Genomic DNA, 20,304 nt, shown 5'->3' on the forward strand with positions numbered 1-20,304 from the left:
ATGATGCCTCGTCTTCCGTTGCATTGAGGCTATCAGTATCAATCTTCACATGGGTCTTGTACAATGTACCGCAATATGTCCTCGGGCGACAACCATGGCACCTTGTGACAGCTTCTAAGTGCCATTGCTAAAGTAGCTGTCATAGCCCTGTCGATCAAGGACTGTTCCTGAAATCAGGTTGAGCCGAAGGTCAGGAATGTGTCGAACATCTTTCAACACCATGGTACAACCAACGTTGGTTTTTATCTTGACTTCCCCAACTCCCACGATCTTCGAGGAACTGGCATTCCCCATCCTTACAGTACCAAAGTCTCCTGCTTTGTACGTAGTGAAAAATTCATTATGGGAAGTGGCATGGTATGATGCTGTTGTGTCTACCACCCACTTAACATCATGGCTTGCAATGTGCAGACATGTCTCGTCACTGGTGGAGAGTATTGCCACATCTCCCGAAAGAGTGACAAGGGTTTCACCATCTTCTTTCTTCAGTTTACTGCTTTGACCTTGCTCCCTTAAAAACTTGCGGCAGTTTTTCCTTATGTGGCCTTCTTTGCCACAATGGTAACATTTCATGTTACCCGTCTGCTGGTTTCTGCTACTGCTGGACCTTCCACGTGGTTGAGACTTCCCTCTGTTTCTGCCTCCACTTCTCCCTCTATCATTACCTCGAGGCCTTTCTCTACTCTTGGTGACAAGGACATGAGTTTGATTCATGCTTGTCTCTTTTCGTCTGGTCTCCTCATTAAACAGGGCATCCTTAACCATCGTCATGGTAAGTTTGCCATCTGGAGTAGAGTTACTGAGGGAGACCACCAGCGTCTCCCAACTATCTGGTAACGAACTGAGAAGTAGCAGGGCTTGTTCTTCATCGCCAAGATTCAGGTTGATGGATCCGAGCTGGTTAACTAGGTTTTGAAACTCACTAGTGTGCTCGGCAACAGAGGTGTCGCTCTTCAACTTCAAGTTAACAAGCCGTCTCATCAAGAGGACCTTGTTTCGAGCAGTCTTAGCTTGATACATATCCTCCAACTTTTTCCAGAGGCTATATGCATCTGTCTCCTGGGCCACGTGGTGAAAAACACTATTGTCAATCCATTGTCTGATCTGACCGATAGTCTTCTTGTGCATCTTTCTCCACACTTGATCCATAACTTCATATGACTTCTTCCCTTCATCTTCCAAAGGGTCAGAAAGATCTTTACAGTTCAATAGATCCTCTATCCGAGGCCTCCAAAGACTGTAGTTTGAGGCAGTCAGCTTTATCATGGCACCTGATGCTGAATCCTCCATGGATTTAGACTGATTCTAAATACAAAATACAAGTACAGGATCTTTGAAGTGCAATATCACAAAACGGACAGCACCATTGTGTCCGGAATGCTTGATTTTGTTGGAAACGAGTCTTGTTTCGTCAAAATCGGACTCAGATAGCACAAAGAATGAGAAAAAGAACCAAAACAGGAATATTGTCGCGCGTGCAGCACGTGGCGCGACTAACAGCGCATAGGCGCGTGTACTTCACACGCCAGAACTTCATTGGAGCGCGTGGAACGCGTAGGCGTGTGTATCTAACACGCCTTCTAGATTCAAGTGTACGTGTATTTCACGCGCAAGACTCTCTTAGGAGCGCGTGTGGCGTGTGCTGAGAGTGTGTTTCACGCGCTCGTGCCTCTCCTCGGCGCGTGCGGCGCGTGTCGAGAGTGGGCTCACTCTCAGATATTCAGACAGCACGTGGGGGAGCGTGCGGCGTCCGTCCGGACCCAGGTTTTCGTCCAGACCCAGGTTTTCACCGCTTTTCTTGTCTCGATAAGACGAATACAGTGGTATGCTCAAATTTGAAAACTGAGCTACACACTAAAAACGAGTTTTCTGTAAAAAAAAAAAACTCTTCCCAACAATCGCTCTGATACCACTTGTTGGGGAAATCAACACAGAGGAAGGGATAAAAGCAGTAATAAAAGAGTACACTCTACGCACTCAGTGACACCAAGAATTTAACGTGGTTGAGCAACTGCCTAGATCCACAGAAAAGAGTTTCACCATTAAATAGTGGTACACAAGAAAATATTACAGAGGAAGAGGATCACACTCTACTCAACTCAACTTTCTTCTTTTCTCTCAGAGCTCTCCAGGCTCTCTCTTTTCTCTTCTTGGGTGTGTGAAGCTCTCGCATGAATCTTCAATTTATAGATGCCTTACTTCACGTATGAATGCATTTATTTGCATTCAATGGACAGTTGAGCGTTAGATGTTGCGCACTGGAGGTTGAGCAGCAAGTAGTCATTGTTGACTGCTTGCTTGGGCAGGGATTTCAACAATAGAGAGGAAAAATGATAGTTGTAGTTGTGAGTGCGTAAACATCACACAATCACTTTAAAGAAAGTAAATAAATACAAAACTCGCATGAAAAAAAATTAATTTTTTAATAATAGACCCTACTTTTTTTCAAAATGACTGCACGTTTGTGAAGTCTACTATTAATTTTTTAATAGTAAACTCCACACTTAAACACTCTACGACTGCATGTAGCATTACTCTTTAAAAAGAGAGACAGTATTTAAACCCCATTATATATTGTCTCTCTCTCTCTCTAAATTGTAAAAATGGTTTGAATAAAAAATTGTAATGAATCTCAATCCTTGTTTCACCATATGTGACTCATCCGAGTGCCTCAAACCAGTATGCTTCATCGTTTTGTCCAAATGATGGGCAGTAGAATACTGTTGATTCACTTGCATTATCAACAAAATATACAATAAACAAATACATGGAAAGCAAAATTCCAACTCCATTATCTAGTATTTACTTATCAGTGTAATTACAGAATTGGAGTGGCTTACAAGTTACAAACATTGACGTTGAGCCCCACCCGTGGAAGAAAAGATGAACCTATTGACAAGAATATATTTATTTTTTTATCACAGAACATATATGAGGAAGCAGAGATCCAGCACACTTTCCTTTTTTCGCTACTCCGTAGCCCTGAAAATAGTTAAAATCGCCAGGAAGAGGTTGATGATGTCCAAATACAAGCAGATTGCAGCCCAGATGTACTCATCATAAGAGAACCGCTTGATCAAATTATCAGTGTCGTAAATTATGTACCCACAGAATATGAGTGATGCCAAGCATCCATAGATCGTCACAGAAATCCTATCAAGCGGAAAAAAAATCTGCAGCCAGAAATAAAAATCTCAGTCCACAGTTAGCACCAAATGCAACAAATACAACTATGGCGTGCACTAGTGAAGCTGTAGGGGTGGCAAATCGAATTCGGGTCGTGTCAAATCATGAACATTCGATTATATAAGTCAACTCGAACCAAACTCGTTAAGTTTAAACGTGTTAAACTTCTAAATCATAACCCAAGCCACTTAGATAATGAGTCGTATTGTGTCACTCGTTTTAACTTGTTTAATAATTAATTAAAAATATGTTAACACGACACGACTCATTTAAACCCATATATTTCATGCAAATAGGTTGAACTAAAATGCATAACTCATTTGACTTGATTAACATAATTTCAAATAAAAGTTAAAATCTATATTTATTAATAACCATAATATCTTAAAAAATATATATAAATATTTTTCAAATTTTAACATATAATAAAACAATATTACAAACACAAATATGAGCATAAGTCTAAAATTATAATCTCAACAATTAAAATATAGGCATACTGAAAAATACTAATATTACAACTTAACAATAATAAATTTTCAATTTTGAAATAAATTCTAAACGAATCAAAACAGATTGATTTCGTGTTAAACAGGTTGACCCATAATTGACATGTCTTAACGGGTCAACCTATTTTGACTCGAACCCGTTAATATCAAACTCAAACCTACATATTTCATGTCATGTTCATGTTGGGTTCACAAATCGTGTCACGTATTGCCACCCCTAAGTGAAAGAGATGATATAAATATGCAGGGAATGAATGCAGGATACTCAACATACCTGAATCATTGCGAACACCATGAGTACAAGCACAGCACCAAACAAGAAGGGACCAAGGAAGTTAAAATCGTGGCCTCGCCTTGCCGCCCAGAATGTGTACAGGGTGAGACTCATGACGACAACAGTAGTCAGAATGACAGATTCTAAAATGACCTTCCCTGTGCCCGGTTGGAAAATAATAAACTTCACAAGTTCGTACATATAAGATACTGTATAAAAGTTGAGCTGCATACTAATCTTTATGGATGAAAATTCAATATAGATGTTACCATTACAGAGCCTCATATAAATAACTAAAGTGTGAGCCAAATATTTAGGCTAACAGAGCAACCAATCACCATTTAATTAGAAAACACTATCTGATGGGTCTCCATCATTTATAATCTCTTACAAGAAAATTAAAACTTCTACACACATACTGAAAAGTGAAAACCACAATTAAGAAAGAAAAACAACATTAAAAACCCAACTAAAAATATGATAGGCCACGAAACCAAATCCCCAACATGTAACTATTGATGGGCAGGATCTGTACATACAACTTGGGTAATTATCTATACCACTAAATCAATGTAGGAAATGTATGGGTTGGACAGAGATCACGTGGAAGGGTTGGAGGTGTGGCTGGGACATGGTATTCGGACGTGCAGTGCTATGGGCAGCTATCATCCACTCCGTATTTTCAGTTATGTGGTGCTCAAAATGTCTTTCAATTACATGCGGTAGTTATGATGTTCATGTGTTGGCGGTTAAAATGTGGTAGTTATCTTGTAAATAGTAGTGCACGTGTAACTGGAAGTATATGAGTTAGTGAGTAAATGTTTGGTTACATTTGGGAGTTCATATAGAAGTTTGATCAACTAGTCAATCGCTTAGAAAGTTGGAAACAGAAGGCTTTGATTTGAACATTCATGGGAGGATTAAAAGAGGATATCCACTGCCTAGCGGTGTGCATGCTTAGTCCTAACATAATGTTAGAGACTTTGTTGTTGGCAAGAATGCAGCAGATAAACTCAATCAGCACAAGAAGGTGACTAGGAATGTATGTACCCTGACAAGTTGTCTATCTCACAAAGCAAATTTAGCCTCTCCATCAACTTCAAATGTAATAAATGGTTTACCCACAGGCATAGATGCAGAACTCCCCAAGTATATATTGAAGATGAGTGGAAAAATATCCCCTCAAATTCAAGTTCTGGTAAAAACTTGAGGGAGTCTTGATCCAAGATAAGCAACAGGGCAAGGTGGAGCCTATGGAAGAAACGATGTTGGAAAGAAGGAGCCACCACATGCCAACATTTTAAAAAAATTGATAATCTCGGTGACAAGTTTCTTCCCAATGCTGAGATAATTATAGTCCACGTAAACCAAATTCCAAACACCTATACACTCATGCGTAGGAAAAGTATGCACAAGGTTGGATAGCAACCTACCACTACGCCATGCAAATTGGATAATAACTGCTCATAGTGCTGCACATCACATGGAAGTGTGGGAGGCATTTAGCAATATCTAGGATGTAGTTTGGGTTATACAGCACTATGAGCAATTATAATGCATTATACATTTATCAGTTATGTGCGCAAGTTACATGTTCATGTGTTGGTAGTTAACATATGGAAGTTATCTTGTAAATAGCAGTATACATGTAACTAGTAGTGTATGGTTAGTGGTCGAATGTATGGCTAATTGTATTGAGGTGTCTCCTACCAATGGAGAATTTATCATTCTTTGTCTATTATTATCTAATTTCCATTCCAAATTATTCTGTTTTCCATGAGGGACCTAACAAAAGACTCACTCAAATTACTACTGCCCTGTTTGGAAAAGGGCTCTCTGCCTCCCTTTTAAGGCCATAGGATCTGCCACATTACCAGGACCAAAACAAACCAAAAGTTAAATTTTTACTTGTTAACCATAGGATTCCAACCCAAAATTTTATCTTAGTTATATACCCAAATACCACAAATTAAAGACCGGGTTTGACTTCCAACAAAGAAAAGAAAAGGATAAAAAACAGATTCTATCAAAGAGAAATTGATATATGCAGTCATAGAGTGGTAATGTCCATATCAAAGGAAATATGGACCGGCATCAAAATATTAAGTTTTGAATGGTGAACCTGAAAAAGAGTGGGTGGCACAACTCATTGCTGCAGTACTCTTCTATCAATAACTAGCAGAAATCTGAATGGGAAAAGAACTAAACAAACAGAGTCCATATTCGAGACCAAGTCATTTACGATTCCCAAACAAAATACAGCAATATGTCAACATGGAGAATGGAATTCGAATACTAGCATCACTTACCACTGGTGAATGCACAAGTCAATCCAACCGCAAAAGCAAGAGAGAGAGTGAAAATCCCAAGAAGAAGGTAATTAAACGGGTGCTTCTGGTGGTAGAAGTACAAAGGCAACATCACTGCCATACCACACAACACAACCACGAATGATATCAAACAACTAAATTTAGAAAAAAAGCAGAACACGAACATAAGCACTTGCAACAAGAAGTGTAATAACATACCGAGGAACGGCGTCAAGATGAGTAAGATGTAGAGAGCGAGGCCGGCCCCGGTGCTAACGAAGAAGTGCGCGATGGGATGGACGAAAACAACCACGGCGCCGACGGCAATAGTGGCAAGCAGTTGGAAGGTGAGGATGGAGTAAACTTTGCGAATGAAAGCCCAGCGGAGCTCCGGGCTCTCCTGCATCAAAGGGTAGAGAGGCCTGGCTCCGGCCTCCAAGTCATTCTTCCGGTAAGGCTGGGTCCACATCTTCTTCTGCTCAGGAGCTATCACCAAAATGGATAGTTTTTCTCGTAAAAATCGGGGCTTTTCTTCTCAGTTTGGGTCCGAAGGTTTGAAAGCGGTGGAGGGGGGTAAAAGAAAGAACAAAAGAGCGGTTTTTGGATGGAAAACGAGGGAAAAAGAGGTGTAAATAGCGGAGGTTGATACGCGGAACATGGCATAGATGCTTTTCGTAAAAGAGTCGAAGAACCGCAAACGTTCCAGAGGTGTCTCCGCTCTTCATTGCCAAGGTAGTAGGTTCGCGAATAAAATATTATTAGATTAATAATTTTTAATATTATTATTATTATTTTAAGATTTAAGATTAGAAAGTTAATTATTTATTATATTTTATATAAAAATTTAAAAAAATTATAATGATAAAATATTTCTTATGTCTAAATAGGGTCTTAAAATCTAATTTACCATAGTTATAAAGATGAGAAATAATCTATATAAGTCTTAAATAGATAAATTTTATTTAAGTTCTTATAAAAAAAATAAGAGTAATTTTATATATAACTGTAAAATGTATAAATATTACGTAATCATTTTGAAAAAGAGTGAGATCTACTATTAAAAAATTAATTTTTTTTTATAAATTTTATGTTTTATTTACTTTTTTTTAAATAATTATGTGATGATTGTCTAATTTACGATTATAAATATATAGAAGTTTATTAGAAATGGTAATAAACTTGGGGCCTAATGCAACTTTTGGGAATTAAGAAAATCTGTCCAATCTTAGCCCAAATTTAGTTCGAACAAACTCCGGCCCAGTAAAATCCTAGGATAGCAGCATGTCAGGGTGATGTGTTAAAAAAAAAAAGAAAAATTCCTTTTATGTTGCAATTTAAGGTAGTGGGATGGAGTATCTAGCACATCATAGAAGATTGGGGACATTTTGTTTTCAACTTTGCCATTGATTAGATATAGGATGCATGATATGGATGTCTGCTGGAATTTAGTGTCTCCCATATTATTAGAGAGGCTGAGAATCCAAATCCACCACATACTGACCTCAGGATTTGTCTATTTCTATCCATCCATCTATTAAGCAGTGATCCAAAAATAATTACTCCATGGTGTCCCACCACTTCCCAAACCAATCCCATTACTTTCCCTTTTTCTTATATTTTGCCTTTGAGGAATGGTATGCATCAGTCACTATTTATTCTCGCACTCCACACTTATAACTTTTCATAGAGTGTGAGGGTATTTTTCATAAGGTATGTGTGTGTTTTTTATAGGATATAGAGTGTGAGGTGTTGAATAGCGGCTAATAAGAAGAATTTTTCTTTGCCTTATTATGTTTTCCTATTTTGCTCTAAAACATGGGTCACCTATTTCTACAGTCACCCCAATGGTTAGATAAAATTGGCTTTATTAAATGAATGTTCATACAGAGTTGACACTAGTTTTAAATGAGACTAGTTTCGTAAAATAGTGCAATCATGAGGAATTTTTTCACTTTGGCTAAAACAAAAAACAATATGGATGGATTCATTATAATTTGGTGGGGAAAGGTAGTGGAGGGGAGCCAAGTTGATATGGAAACTCCCTTGTCCCCCCACCCCCCACTTCTCACGGAAAAGAAGTCACTTGTAGCAGGAAAGGACACTTTACTCACTAGATATGGTATTTTCTCCTGAATTCAAGGTGAAAACAAAAACATTTGCTCCCATTTTTCCTGGGAATTTACTGCTTTCTTTAGATTGTGTGAAAGATGTTCATGTGCTAGTCTAATAGGTAAGGTAATCACTCTGGTTTTTTTTCCCTTGATGATAAGAGATTACACCAAAATATTAAAACAAGAAAAATCATACAGGTAAAGTGAGAAGTTGAATTTTAGATGACTCATAAAATTTGTAAAAGAAAGTTAAGGAACACCCAAATTAATGAGTTCTACTACGAGGTATCGTTTGTTTTCACAAATAAGATGAAATGATTTAAAATTAAAGTTAAAATTTAAATAAAATATTATTAGAATATATTTTTTTAATATTATTTTTGTTTTATATTTAAAAAAGTTGAGTTATTTATTTTTATTCTGTATGAGAATATGAAAAAATTATAATGATTAGATAAAATGAGATAGATGAATTGAGAGAAATTATAAAAACAAACAAGACAGAAGGAGAAAAAAGTGACCTAATCGTAGCAATGTAAATTAGATTGAATGGAGAGCAAAGATGTTGCAAAATAAAAAGGAAAAAAGTGATCAGCCTCATAGTCAGCCGGAGAAATCTGTATGGGTTTTCTTCAACTTCTGTTGTATGTTCATTTCGATTTGGAGCATGTTCATTGGGCCACATGTTGCCCTCTTATTCCCCACCACTTTGAGTATGATAGCAACGCTACTCTATTCTTTGCTCATTGGTACCTTCAAAAATATGCCTTCACAGTTTTCAATCTCGTACCATGCCAACCGGCCGTTGAGTCAGTATAGGTATTATATACGTTTCGTATCAGTCTAGATATCGATTTTAATTTCGGTCTGTATCGGTTTATATTTTGATCTTTAATTTTTTTTTTCAAACTATAAGTTTATTTTTTGACCCTCAATTCAAACTAGACTATTTATAATTTATATATATTTATATATAATTTATTCATATATAGACTATTATTTTAAAATATAATTTTTATATATATTTATTCATATATCGACTATTCCAAAACAGTATACGAAACGGTATTAGTATCGAAATATTTCGTTCCAGTGCCTTGGCCGGTACGGCTTCCGGTATGGTATTCAAAACATTACTTCACAGTCCCATGTTTTGATCATTGGCATGCTCTAGACACAGAGAATTTGCCATGGTCAAAATACTGTTGAATTTCTGATTGTGGGGAAGAAGTATCTTAACTTTTAGGCATTATTAGTTCACCCACCTTGCCTTTCCCCATCTTTAATTGGGTTAGATTGACATTTTAGGTTTTAATTCTCTTCAACTTTCTAAAGTAGCTTTTCTTTGTTTTTGGTTGAGTTTGGTTGGATGACAATCGGTTCCATATAAAAATTTGGTAACCAACGTTATCTGAAATGAAGAAATGAATACACATCATGAATAACAAATGACAAGAAGATGAAAGTTATTGGAGATTGTTCCACAAGGGTAGTAATTAAACATCATATTAAAGAAAAACATTTCACATTGAAATGAAGTTACCAATTAAGTTAATAAAAAGCTAAAAGGTATTCGCGAATAACTCGAAGAGGCACTACTCCTTCCCTCTCCTTTCATAACAGTTGATAGGCTATTAATAACATATTTTCATCCAATGTTTTGAATTCATTTTCCTTAGCGCTCATCTCTCTTGATACACCATACTATCATCTCCATGAAAGAGCACTAATCGATCAACTCAGAGCTTAAACACAAGCCCTCTCATGGAAGGACTTGCAACAACTTACCTTCCATGCTCAACCCCTTACCCACTCTCTACTAGGCAGGCACGTTTTCCTAAGGACATCAACCAAATGGTAACCTCTTCCCTCATTTGACTAATTTGGAAATTTACCATAAATATGTTTTGTTTCCTTTCACCAATCAGAAGCACAAATCTCTCGTCCTATCTTAATACCTGTTGACCTCTAGGGCGATCTCCTTGATTTTAAGGATTGGCCTATAGTTTAATCATTTTCGAAATTGATCTCTAATCCTCCTCCTTAAGGATCTATATGCATCAACTATCTTAAAAGGGTATCTTCTCCCCCAATACTATCATTACTGGAAAACTTGAGCACATACTGAAATCTTTAATTCTACGCTCCCCGAATACTTAAAATGAATCATCTGTATTTTTTAAGAATATAATATAAATAATTAAATCTACATCTTACTATCAGCTTAAATTTTTGGAACAAATAGTAATTTTATAGATATCATAACAAAGGTCATGTGTTTGTACCTCTTTCTTAGGGGTGTAACGGGTTCCGTTCGGTTTAGAATTAGACATGTTTTAAAACCGAACTGGTATATATTGGTTTTGAGATTTGAAAAACTAATACCACACTGATTAACCTCTAAACCAATACTTCCAGTTTTACCGGTTCCGATCTGGTTTTTTCGGTATATTATATAATATATATAATATAGCATATTATAGTATATAATAATATAATGATAATATATTGGAGTATATTATAATTATATTATAGACTATAGTGATATATTATAATATATAATATAGTAATATATTATAGTATATTATAATACATAGTGATATAGTATTAGTATAACTATTAATACAATAGACTATAGTAATAATATATAGTTATTTATATAGGATTTTAAAATTTAAAATTATATTAATCAGTAATTTATCATATAATACAAAATTATTTTATATATAATTATATATAATATAAAAAATCGTATAAAAATATTTTACACAATATAAAAAATTAAAATATATATATGAACCGCTCCGATCCGGTGTTAGAAAAAGAAAATCAAAATGAGACCAATTTTGAGAAAAATGAAATTGGTACCAGACTGAACCAAACCCGACACCGGACCAAACCCACCGTTTCGATCCGGTCCAGTCCGGTTTACCGGTTCATTGATTTTTTTTTCACTCCTATTCTTTCAATCTGCTTAAGCTTTTGGGACAAATTATAATTTTACGATATTCAACTTTGACTTTTGTGTTTTTAATCTCTCATCTCTATATTCTCTCTTACCTAGTCTAACTATAATCCAATTTAGATGGACTTCAAATATGAATGCCTACCCAATTTTGACTTCCTCTATCGATTCCGACATCACACCAAAAGTAATTGTTCTATCTATCACACCTCTCTTGCATTCTTTGGCCCCCACATCAACATCCATTAACTCCCAACCTTTATATTCCCCCACCCATAAAAAAACACTCCCCTACTACTCCTGAGTTGTGTTCAGACACTTGACCTTCCTAGCGGTGCTATTCTTCATCTCTCAAATATTACTACTTCAAGTACATCTACCACTGCTAACTCGAATTCAAATAATCCTTCCCACACATCCCTACTTCATATTTATGTTTGTAGTTGACAAGCACCTCCATCCCTTTTGCAAATTACAAAAATTAAAAAAAGCCAGACCTTTCACTCTCGCCTCTTCTACAAACCTCTCCACCATCCTAAACCTTGCAACTGTTAGCCAAATCAGTTTGTTCGACCATTCAATTAGAAACAAATCCTCGAGCAAACTCCAAACTCAAGGCTCCGTTTAGATAGTGAGATGAGATGAGATGAGATGATTTTAGTTGAAAGTTTGATAAAATATTATTAAAATATTATTTGTTAATATTATTATTGTTTTAGAATTTGAAAAAGTTAAATTTTTTGTTATATTTTGTGTAAGAATTTAAGAAAATTGTAATAATGAGATGAGATCAAATCGTTTCTCTATCAAAATGGGCCTAGTCTCTCCCATCCCACTGACACCATCTAATAAAATCTTCCCTGTCATTCGTTATTTTTTCCCAAAATGCACACAACCCTCATTCCCTATATAATTAAAACTTCTTCTAAATAGATCTTTTCTCACCAGAACACTTTCTGCCTCCCCAATGAACTTCAGACCCTTTATATCTAGAGTCATGCTACTCAAAAGTTTTACACCCTGCACACCACTTAAAAGTATGTGATTTTATCTTTTTATCCTAATATTTTTAAGTGATGTGCAGGGTGTGAAGTTTCTGTTTAGAATTTTTCTTATATCTAACCCATTGGATTAGTCAGTATGGACGTACCCTTTACCTCAACGCTCAAGAGCCCCTTATTTTGCTCTCCTTCCCCACTGAATTTCAACCCTTTATATCCAACTCCATGGGCTTAGAGTCGTTATCTTCAATGCGGCACTCAGCTAGCTGTGCCCTCAAAATCTTCACCGAGAACACTGATAGAAAACAGGCTAGCAAGTTCCCCATCCTCCAGCTCGGAATATAGGCAATCCAAAAGTTTATCGCAATTGCAAAGTCAAGAGTCCTCCAGGATTTGATCTAAAGCATGCACCTAACAAGGTGGCAGACCTTTTGATCTCACTTAACCGATCTATAAGGTTTCTCTCATGGAATAGTGGAGGTTTTATCCTAGGTCTCCGTTGTTTCCTCATTATTGACTATTTTCAGAATAAAGATTCAGGTTATATATATATATATATATATATATATATATATATATATTAGTTGGATATTGTATTCTTTCATCTCATTTAATCATTACAATTTTTTTAAATTCTCACACAAAATATAATAAACAATTCAACTTTTTCAAATATCAAAATAATAATAATAATATTAAAAAATAATATTCTAACAATATTTTTTTCAACTTTTAATTTTCATATCAATTCATATAATTTCGACTCACTATCCAAATCTTCCCTAATTTTCACTATTTATTTCTTCTCGTGGATTTACTTTATTTCGATTTTAATAAAATTAGTCTACATATATGTAGAACTATTCTCTTATTTATGCTTCGTTAGTTTTGCTTAGGGTTCCACCAACTGCATTTGGAAATTATTTGTTGACCAGATTGTAATCACTTCAGAGCACATCATGACATTGTTTTGGTGATCTCAACTAGATTATTTCGCAAAGGGGGGAAAAAAATGAGGCTATGCCTCTCATGCTCGTAAAAATATAGGAGTACATCACTTTTTCGATACTCATGGATTGATTGATTTTAACTCTAGTGGCAACCCATTTAGCTGGGAAATGGTGTGATTCCATCTTTCTTTCCTATTATTATGAACATTAAGGTTGATTCTCTTTCATTTTCTAGTAATTTGGTTGACATTCTCAAAATTAAATACCAAGTTCTTTAACTTCTCCGGCCTACAATTGACGGTGCTAATTGCACTAAAACAGAAATGACATTTTGCAATTACATTTTTTTCTCGTTGTTAATAATGCATGCATTATTTGTTCTCGTGGGGGTTGTTCACAATGCTAGTGGCTGGCAGCACATGAAGATATGGTTGAGAAAAGGTGGTTCAAGGCTGCTTGATGGTCTTGCGTGGGGAGTAGTTTAATTGTAACTTGCAGCAAGATACATAAGAGGTGGCGGTGTAAACACCGTGATGAGCACATGATGGTTTGTTGGCTTACGGTGGTACAAAGAGCTAGTTCGCGTGGTTTTTCCAATGCAGGAGGTGCTGTAACACCCCGCTCATTCTTTCTGATGTACGTTCTTTCTTTCTTACGTACGCTTATTCTTTCTGACGTACGTTTCTTTTTTCTAACATAAGCAAGTTTCAAGGACGGAAATTATGTAACCGTCTGCCCCTTCTCTCTAACGACTGTGAGCCTCGTTATGCGTACTAAATCTCGATGACGTGTTCCTAAAGATATTATGTGACTTCTAAAGTACGCCCAGTGTTTTAAATGTGCTGAAAATATTTATATGAGATATTTCCAGTATTACTGAACTAAGCTTGATTTTAAATACGACAATTACAATATTCTTGAAGAGCTCCAAAAATATTATAATTATCGAAAATCATTTTAATATTATTATTAAAATGATTTCAGTTATTTAAAATATTATGAGATTTAAATTATGTTTAAAACTCTAATTAAATTAAATGATTTTATCCTTTTAAATATATTAAATAAGACTTTATCATTTATTAATGATGAAAGAATATTATTTTATAAACTAAAGTTAGTTTAAATAATATTCTACCTTAATTCCTCTAAGTACTTTTAATTAAGTTAATGTTTATGTATTTTCAAATCAGTGTTTTAATCCTCCGCCGTTAGATCGTTTTGAGGATCTCAAGACGAAGGGATTAGGATTAAAACCTAGACCCTCTCTCTTTCTCCCTCACTTTTCCCTCCCCTCTCTCTCTCCTCCCTCAGCTCACGCGTATGCAGTATGTTGCCCCTCTCCAAGCTGATTCTTCCTCCGCCCAGCCCAGCGCCGCCGTGCGCTGGTGAGCCTCACCACCCCCACCAACAGACTCCTCTTACGCCGACGAGCTCCGACCGTCAAGCCCAGCTTCCACCTCGTAGCCGTCTTCCCCCACGCACACACACAGCCTTTCAAGCACGGTTTCACCGTGCGCAGCGCCTAATGCCACCGTACGCGGCCACCACGGTCATCGAGTACCGCCATGAACTTCCCCTTCCCTCTCCCTTCCTCCTCCACTTGACCCGAGGCCCATAGCCTCCCTCCATGGCACGGGCTCTCTCCCTCCCTCACACACGGGTTTCTCTCCGTCCACCACCATACGCCGCCACCCATGGAGTGTGACCACCCTCTCCGGCATCCTCAGGCCACCACCGACCCATCCCAACCACCCATGGCCCCGATCTGTCACTTATGCTCCCTCACTCTCTCTCACTTTCTCACAGACTCTCCCTCATTCCCAAGCTCAATCCGCTGCCGTAGGCCACCGTGGCACCACCCCAGTGCCACCACAAGTTCCACCGCACCTCCCTCAGCCCCTCCATGGCCAACCACGACCAACCAAGCTTCCCCCCCCCCTTTCCATGCCTCAAGACCCACAGGTTCCCCTTGGAAACCCACGGCTCCGTCGTGTTCTGCCACCCCAGCCACCATGAGACCACCCTCAGCCTTCCTTGGCCTCCCCTAGTCTAGCCCTAAGTCCAAACCACCACTATATGTGGTGGGTAGCCACTACACGTGATGGACAGCCACTGCGCGTGGCTGACCACCACTATACACTGCTAGATCCGCCGTGTTACGCTCCTTGCCACCATCACAAGGCCACCACGAGCCCTTCCAAGACCACACTTAGCTATCCAAACGCCCAAACAACCACCGTACGTGGGTTAGCCGCAACGTACGACCCTTCCGACATCATCGACTGTGACAATCAGCGAGCAACGCACGGGTTATCTCATCGATGGTATAGCCCTTTATTCCTTGTTATTTATGTTAGATGTTGACTAGTTGATTATGTTGTGGACTGTGCTGTTAGTATTGTGGAGTTCGCTGTATTGTGATGTGCTGTGAAGTGAAGTGTTGGGCATTCTGTGTAGTGAAGTGTGGAGCGTAGTAAGGAATCGTGCTATGAAGTGTTATGGACTGTGCTATGAAGTGTGGTTGTGGAGTATGTGCTGTAATGGTGACGTGGCGCTATGTGGATTGGGAAGAGAGTATATACTCTCGTGGCGTAGTGTGGGATAAGGAGAGTATATGTATAATATACCCTCTTGGCGTATTATGGAATGGGAAGAGTACATGTAGAGTGTACTCTGTGTGGTGTAGCGTGTATGAAGGGAGTACACGCGGAGTGTACTCCATGTGGTGGAGTGATGCACCATATGACAGGTATGCTATAAGGGTGATGTGGCGTAGTGCGTATGAAGGGAGTACACGTAGAGTGTAGTCTATGTGATGGAGTGATGCACTATATGCCGAGTATGCCATAGTGATGATGTGGCATAGCGTGTGAGAAGGAGTACACATGGATTGTTGTACTCCATGAGGTGTAGCGACACATCGTGTGGCATGTCACAAAGATAAGGATGGTTGTGTGGTTGATGGGCGTAGAGCGTGGTGAATAGTGTTGGAAACTATGGAACAGTATTCTGAAGTAGTTATGGTGTAGCCTGTAGTTTGAGGTGACGGGTGTCACCGTGTAGTTGACTCATGGCTGGGAGTCTGGGTGAAGTAGAAGAACAACTGCAAGAGTGCGTAGCAAAAGCATGACTGGGGAATGTCACGAAGTGACATGGTTACCAGTAGTCGTGCTTATGATAGGTGATGAGTTAGCGTAGGAATGGCGTAGCAGGGATCATGAAGAGACGTCACGATGTGATAGGAGTACTTGAGGAACCGTACTCATGATGAGTTAAGAGTTGGCGTAGCGGAATGTCAGGTGACGTGACAAGGTCACGGTGTAACTTGGAAGTAGTCTCGAACTATATGACGTGACGTAAAGCATAGTGTGAATTGAGTCTTGCCGTGTTAAGTGTTGGGAATGAATTGTCAAAAGGGACGGATAGCATAAAGAGTCATGCTAGCCGAGTTAAGAGAAGGTTGATATCGGAGTGTAGCGCTTGTCCCTACGAGCATGTGATCAACGTGTTATATGTTGGTCTTAGGTTATAAAGGGGTAAAGTACATGTGTAATCTGGTGAGACGCATGTGCCAAACGGATTCACCATATGTAATGGGTAATCTATCCTAAGCATGGTTACATGGTGCTTAAACCTCAGAGTTGGCTTAGAGCCGTGTGGCATCCATGGATGAGAATGAGGATTTAGTGTGAGCTAAGATGCATGAAGGCAGTAACGGGTGTAGTGTCTAGGATTGGGATGCGTGACTCCGTCAATCGGAATCATGCGTAAGAATGTGATCAATAGGAAGAGTAAGATGAAGGTCTTAGTGTCTTAATCCTAAGGTGAATCATGGATTCACTCTTGTGGAAAGGCACTCGTAGTAGAACGTCGAGTTTGGAAGAGGTAGTGACCGTAAGTGGTCCCTGAAGGTTTTAGCATGGTAAAGAGCACCTAAGAGCACGGGATAGAAGGAGAGTGTTCCAAGTGAAGTGTAGCTCTATTTCTAGTTTAGTTGCTTATGCATTAGATGAAGAATGACGTTAAGGTTATGTGTATGCATGTAGGTTGTCATCTAACACGCATATCAATGGACTGCATGATATGAAAGTAGCATGGAGTTTTCATATCATGCAGTCCAGGTAAGTATTGCGTTCATACTCTTTTAGAGTTTTCTAAAGTACAAGAAACGAAAACGAAACGCTTTTCTTTACTAAACGACACGAAAGATTTTTTATGAAAAGCTTGTTAAGTATAAGTGTTCAAAAGTATAAGTATGTACGACCCCTCCTTGGCAGCCTCCTATTTACGCACCCAAAGTATTAGTTGTACGCATGTGAATGGATGACTATACGTTGTATCTATTGTATGTATTTTCTTAGAAAATCCATGAATTGATGAAAATGCATGAAAGACGATTTTCGAGCTTACGCCCCAAACGATGTTTTTCTCATGAAATGATGTTTTCTTGTGAAAATGAATGTTTTCTCATGAAATGACTGTTAAATGAAAGAAAAGAAAAGAATGAAAGCTCCAACTCTTTATAGCTGATATGAATGAATGAATGAAAATCAAAGAAAGGCATGAAAGCAAGAAATGTATGAAAATACGTAACAGCCATATGAATGAATGGACAGATTGCAATGCCGGGTAAGTAGTACTGGTAGTACAACCAGTGTTGCCCCTGACTGAAAAGGGATTCCCAACCCGTGATTACGGGCGGAGTTCGGGTCCAAAGGAAGACCGCTAACCCCAACACACAGGGCGTAACAATGTATACTGGCCAATAAAAGTGATAAGAAAGAATGGATGCACGCATGAACGCATCGAATTCTTGAAGAAGTGAAGGCACTGACGGGAGACACGTTTTGCGAAAAGAAAGTCCCTTTTAAAAGAAAAATCTTGTCCAGTGATGTTTTCAAAAGAACACACGTATGCACACATGCATGTAAGTATAGTATGAAAACCTATGTTGTTATATTTTAACTGTATGAAGTAATAGTTATGAGTCATGGACTCATTTTAGTTTTTAAGCATGTCCTTTCCCCCCTCCCCAAGAGGGACGGAATGAACGGCAAGTGTTAGGACGGACACGACCCATGGGGAAGAGTACGAAAGTCTAAGCATAAGAGTTTAATTGTATGAGAGACATTTTTATTGTAAGATTAATATATATATATATATATATATATATATTTTTTTGGATTGAACGATCGTATTTTGAGTTCGGATAGTGATAAAATGTGGGTGACCATGTGATGTGAATGTGGAAGATTAAGTGAATGTGATTTACTCTTTCAAATTTTGGTCTTTTTTTTTTTTTTTGCTTGTAATAGATCTGGACAAGTTTTTGCTCTTGATAAATTAATATTAAAAAATTTATAATACTTATAATAGATTTTTTTACTCTCATTTCGCAAAAATTAATAAAATATCTTAATTCAAAATATTTCATTATTATTTACAAATTATTTTATTACTATTTTATAGATTATTTTACTACTATTAACAAATATTCTAAAATATTTTAAATGTCCAAATGTGTCCGTTTGGTATTGAGTTTGAGAGCTTAAAATGTATTTTTTAACAGTTTAAAAGTTATTTTAAAGAAAAAAAATTAAATCTATAAAAAATACTTTAAACACCTACAAAATTCTGAAAAACCCGCTTTTTAAAAAACACTAAATTATATAGAAAAACTTTACTACTTATCACACACTACACTTAATTTTTTATTTTTTCTCTTAGTAAGTATGTGGTATAGGGATGATGAGTAAAAGAATTCAATTAATTTAGCATGAATGAAACAAAAATAAAAATAAGTACGATGTGTGAAATGATGAATAACAAATCTCAATTAAATAACACTGAAAGCTGCCTTAATAACTTTAAAAGCATTTTAAGCTTATGTTTACAAAATATTTTCAATTGTAGGGCACTTTAACAAAACTCTACAATACTAAAAGTTTTATTCTCATCAAGATTTCCAAATAGACACTTATAATAGAGTTTTAAAAAAGTATGTCAAACTTTTTTTTAAAAAAGTTTTTAGTGACGATATAATAAATTATTTACAAAACATTAAAAGAAGAAAAAAACACAACCACCACGTGGTGGCAGCAGCTGTCTCTCTGTTTTTTTTTTTTTTTTTTTTTTTTTTTTTTTTTTAAGTTTTAAAAGATATTATTTAGGAGATGATTTTTTGAGAGATGTTGTGTTTGACAGAAAAAAAAAATCGCCCGACTTCAAAGGTGGATTATTATTATTTTTTGGCTGCCAAACATCTGATAAGCATAAATTATATTGATTGCATGCATTCACATGCAGATCAATAAGAAAATCGCTATCTATAACAATACTTAAAAAATATAACCAACATCTCAATACATTTATAATTAAAACAACTTTAATTTGTCAAAATAAACATATATAAAGCAGTAAAAGGATTAACACAATGTCAGAGTATTGAGAATGATGTCCTTGTCTTGTATAAGTTCTTTTAGGGAGTAACCACTGTAGCGGTGTATACATTGCACACCCTATGTGATTTTTTTTTTTTTTTAACCGGTCCTCGTAGCCCCTCTCCCTCTCCTTCCCGTTTCTCTTCTCACGTGTGTCCCCATCGCAGCTTATATCTGTCGTCACAATCGACTGGGCCTCCCACTACAGCCACCAAACACCACCACCGAACCCTTCTTCCTCTCCAGTCTGAGGCTCGTAGCTCCTCCCTCTTCCCTCGCACACATGCCCTCTCTCTTTACATAGTTTCCCCGCGTCGCGGCTTAGATCCACCACCTACAGTCATGCGTTGCCGCCCATGAGTACGCTAGACCTCCACCCCTCGGCCATACCCTCATTCCCCAGCTCACGCCGACCTTCCTCTCTCCCTCACATGCCCTCTCCCTCATGGGTCCTCTCTCTCTCAAGACCAGATCTGCACCACTGGACCACTGTGCCGCCACCTCAACAGTCGACGGCACCACCAGCTCCACCGTAGCCACCCCATGACCACCCATT

General features: G+C 37.6%; 1 protein-coding gene across 2 annotated transcripts; it reads right to left on the bottom strand.

The window, feature by feature from the left end:
• Positions 1 to 2,770: 2,770 nt before the first annotated feature.
• LOC121263810 (protein LIFEGUARD 4-like) lies at positions 2,771 to 7,016 on the bottom strand. 2 transcript variants are annotated; one of them, XM_041166890.1, is made up of 4 exons: positions 6,498 to 7,016; positions 6,279 to 6,392; positions 3,970 to 4,127; positions 2,771 to 3,173 (listed from the first exon to the last, which is right to left on the bottom strand). In XM_041166890.1, the coding sequence occupies exons 1-4, from the start codon at positions 6,745 to 6,747 to the stop codon at positions 2,970 to 2,972; spliced, it is 726 nt and encodes a 241-aa protein (XP_041022824.1). In that variant the 5' UTR covers positions 6,748 to 7,016; the 3' UTR covers positions 2,771 to 2,969. The 2 variants fall into 2 exon arrangements, with proteins under 2 accessions (XP_041022824.1, XP_041022825.1); XM_041166891.1 differs by lacking the exon at positions 6,279 to 6,392.
• Positions 7,017 to 20,304: the final 13,288 nt, after the last annotated feature.

This window comes from Juglans microcarpa x Juglans regia, chromosome 4S, assembly GCF_004785595.1.
Source record: "Juglans microcarpa x Juglans regia isolate MS1-56 chromosome 4S, Jm3101_v1.0, whole genome shotgun sequence".
NCBI lineage: Eukaryota > Viridiplantae > Streptophyta > Magnoliopsida > Fagales > Juglandaceae > Juglans > Juglans microcarpa x Juglans regia.

What these genes read in the sequence shown, in the direction of transcription:
- LOC121263810 (XM_041166890.1), bottom strand. Translation starts at nt 6,747, where the DNA reads ATGTGGACCCAGCCTTACCGGAAGAATGACTTGGAGGCCGGAGCCAGG. An exon ending in CATCTTGACGCCGTTCCTCG is followed by an intron (nt 6,393 to 6,497) that starts GTATGTTATTAC and finishes GTGGTATGGCAG; the next exon opens with TGATGTTGCCTTTGTACTTC. An exon ending in TGGTGTTCGCAATGATTCAG is followed by an intron (nt 3,174 to 3,969) that starts GTATGTTGAGTA and finishes TTCTGGCTGCAG; the next exon opens with ATTTTTTTTCCGCTTGATAG.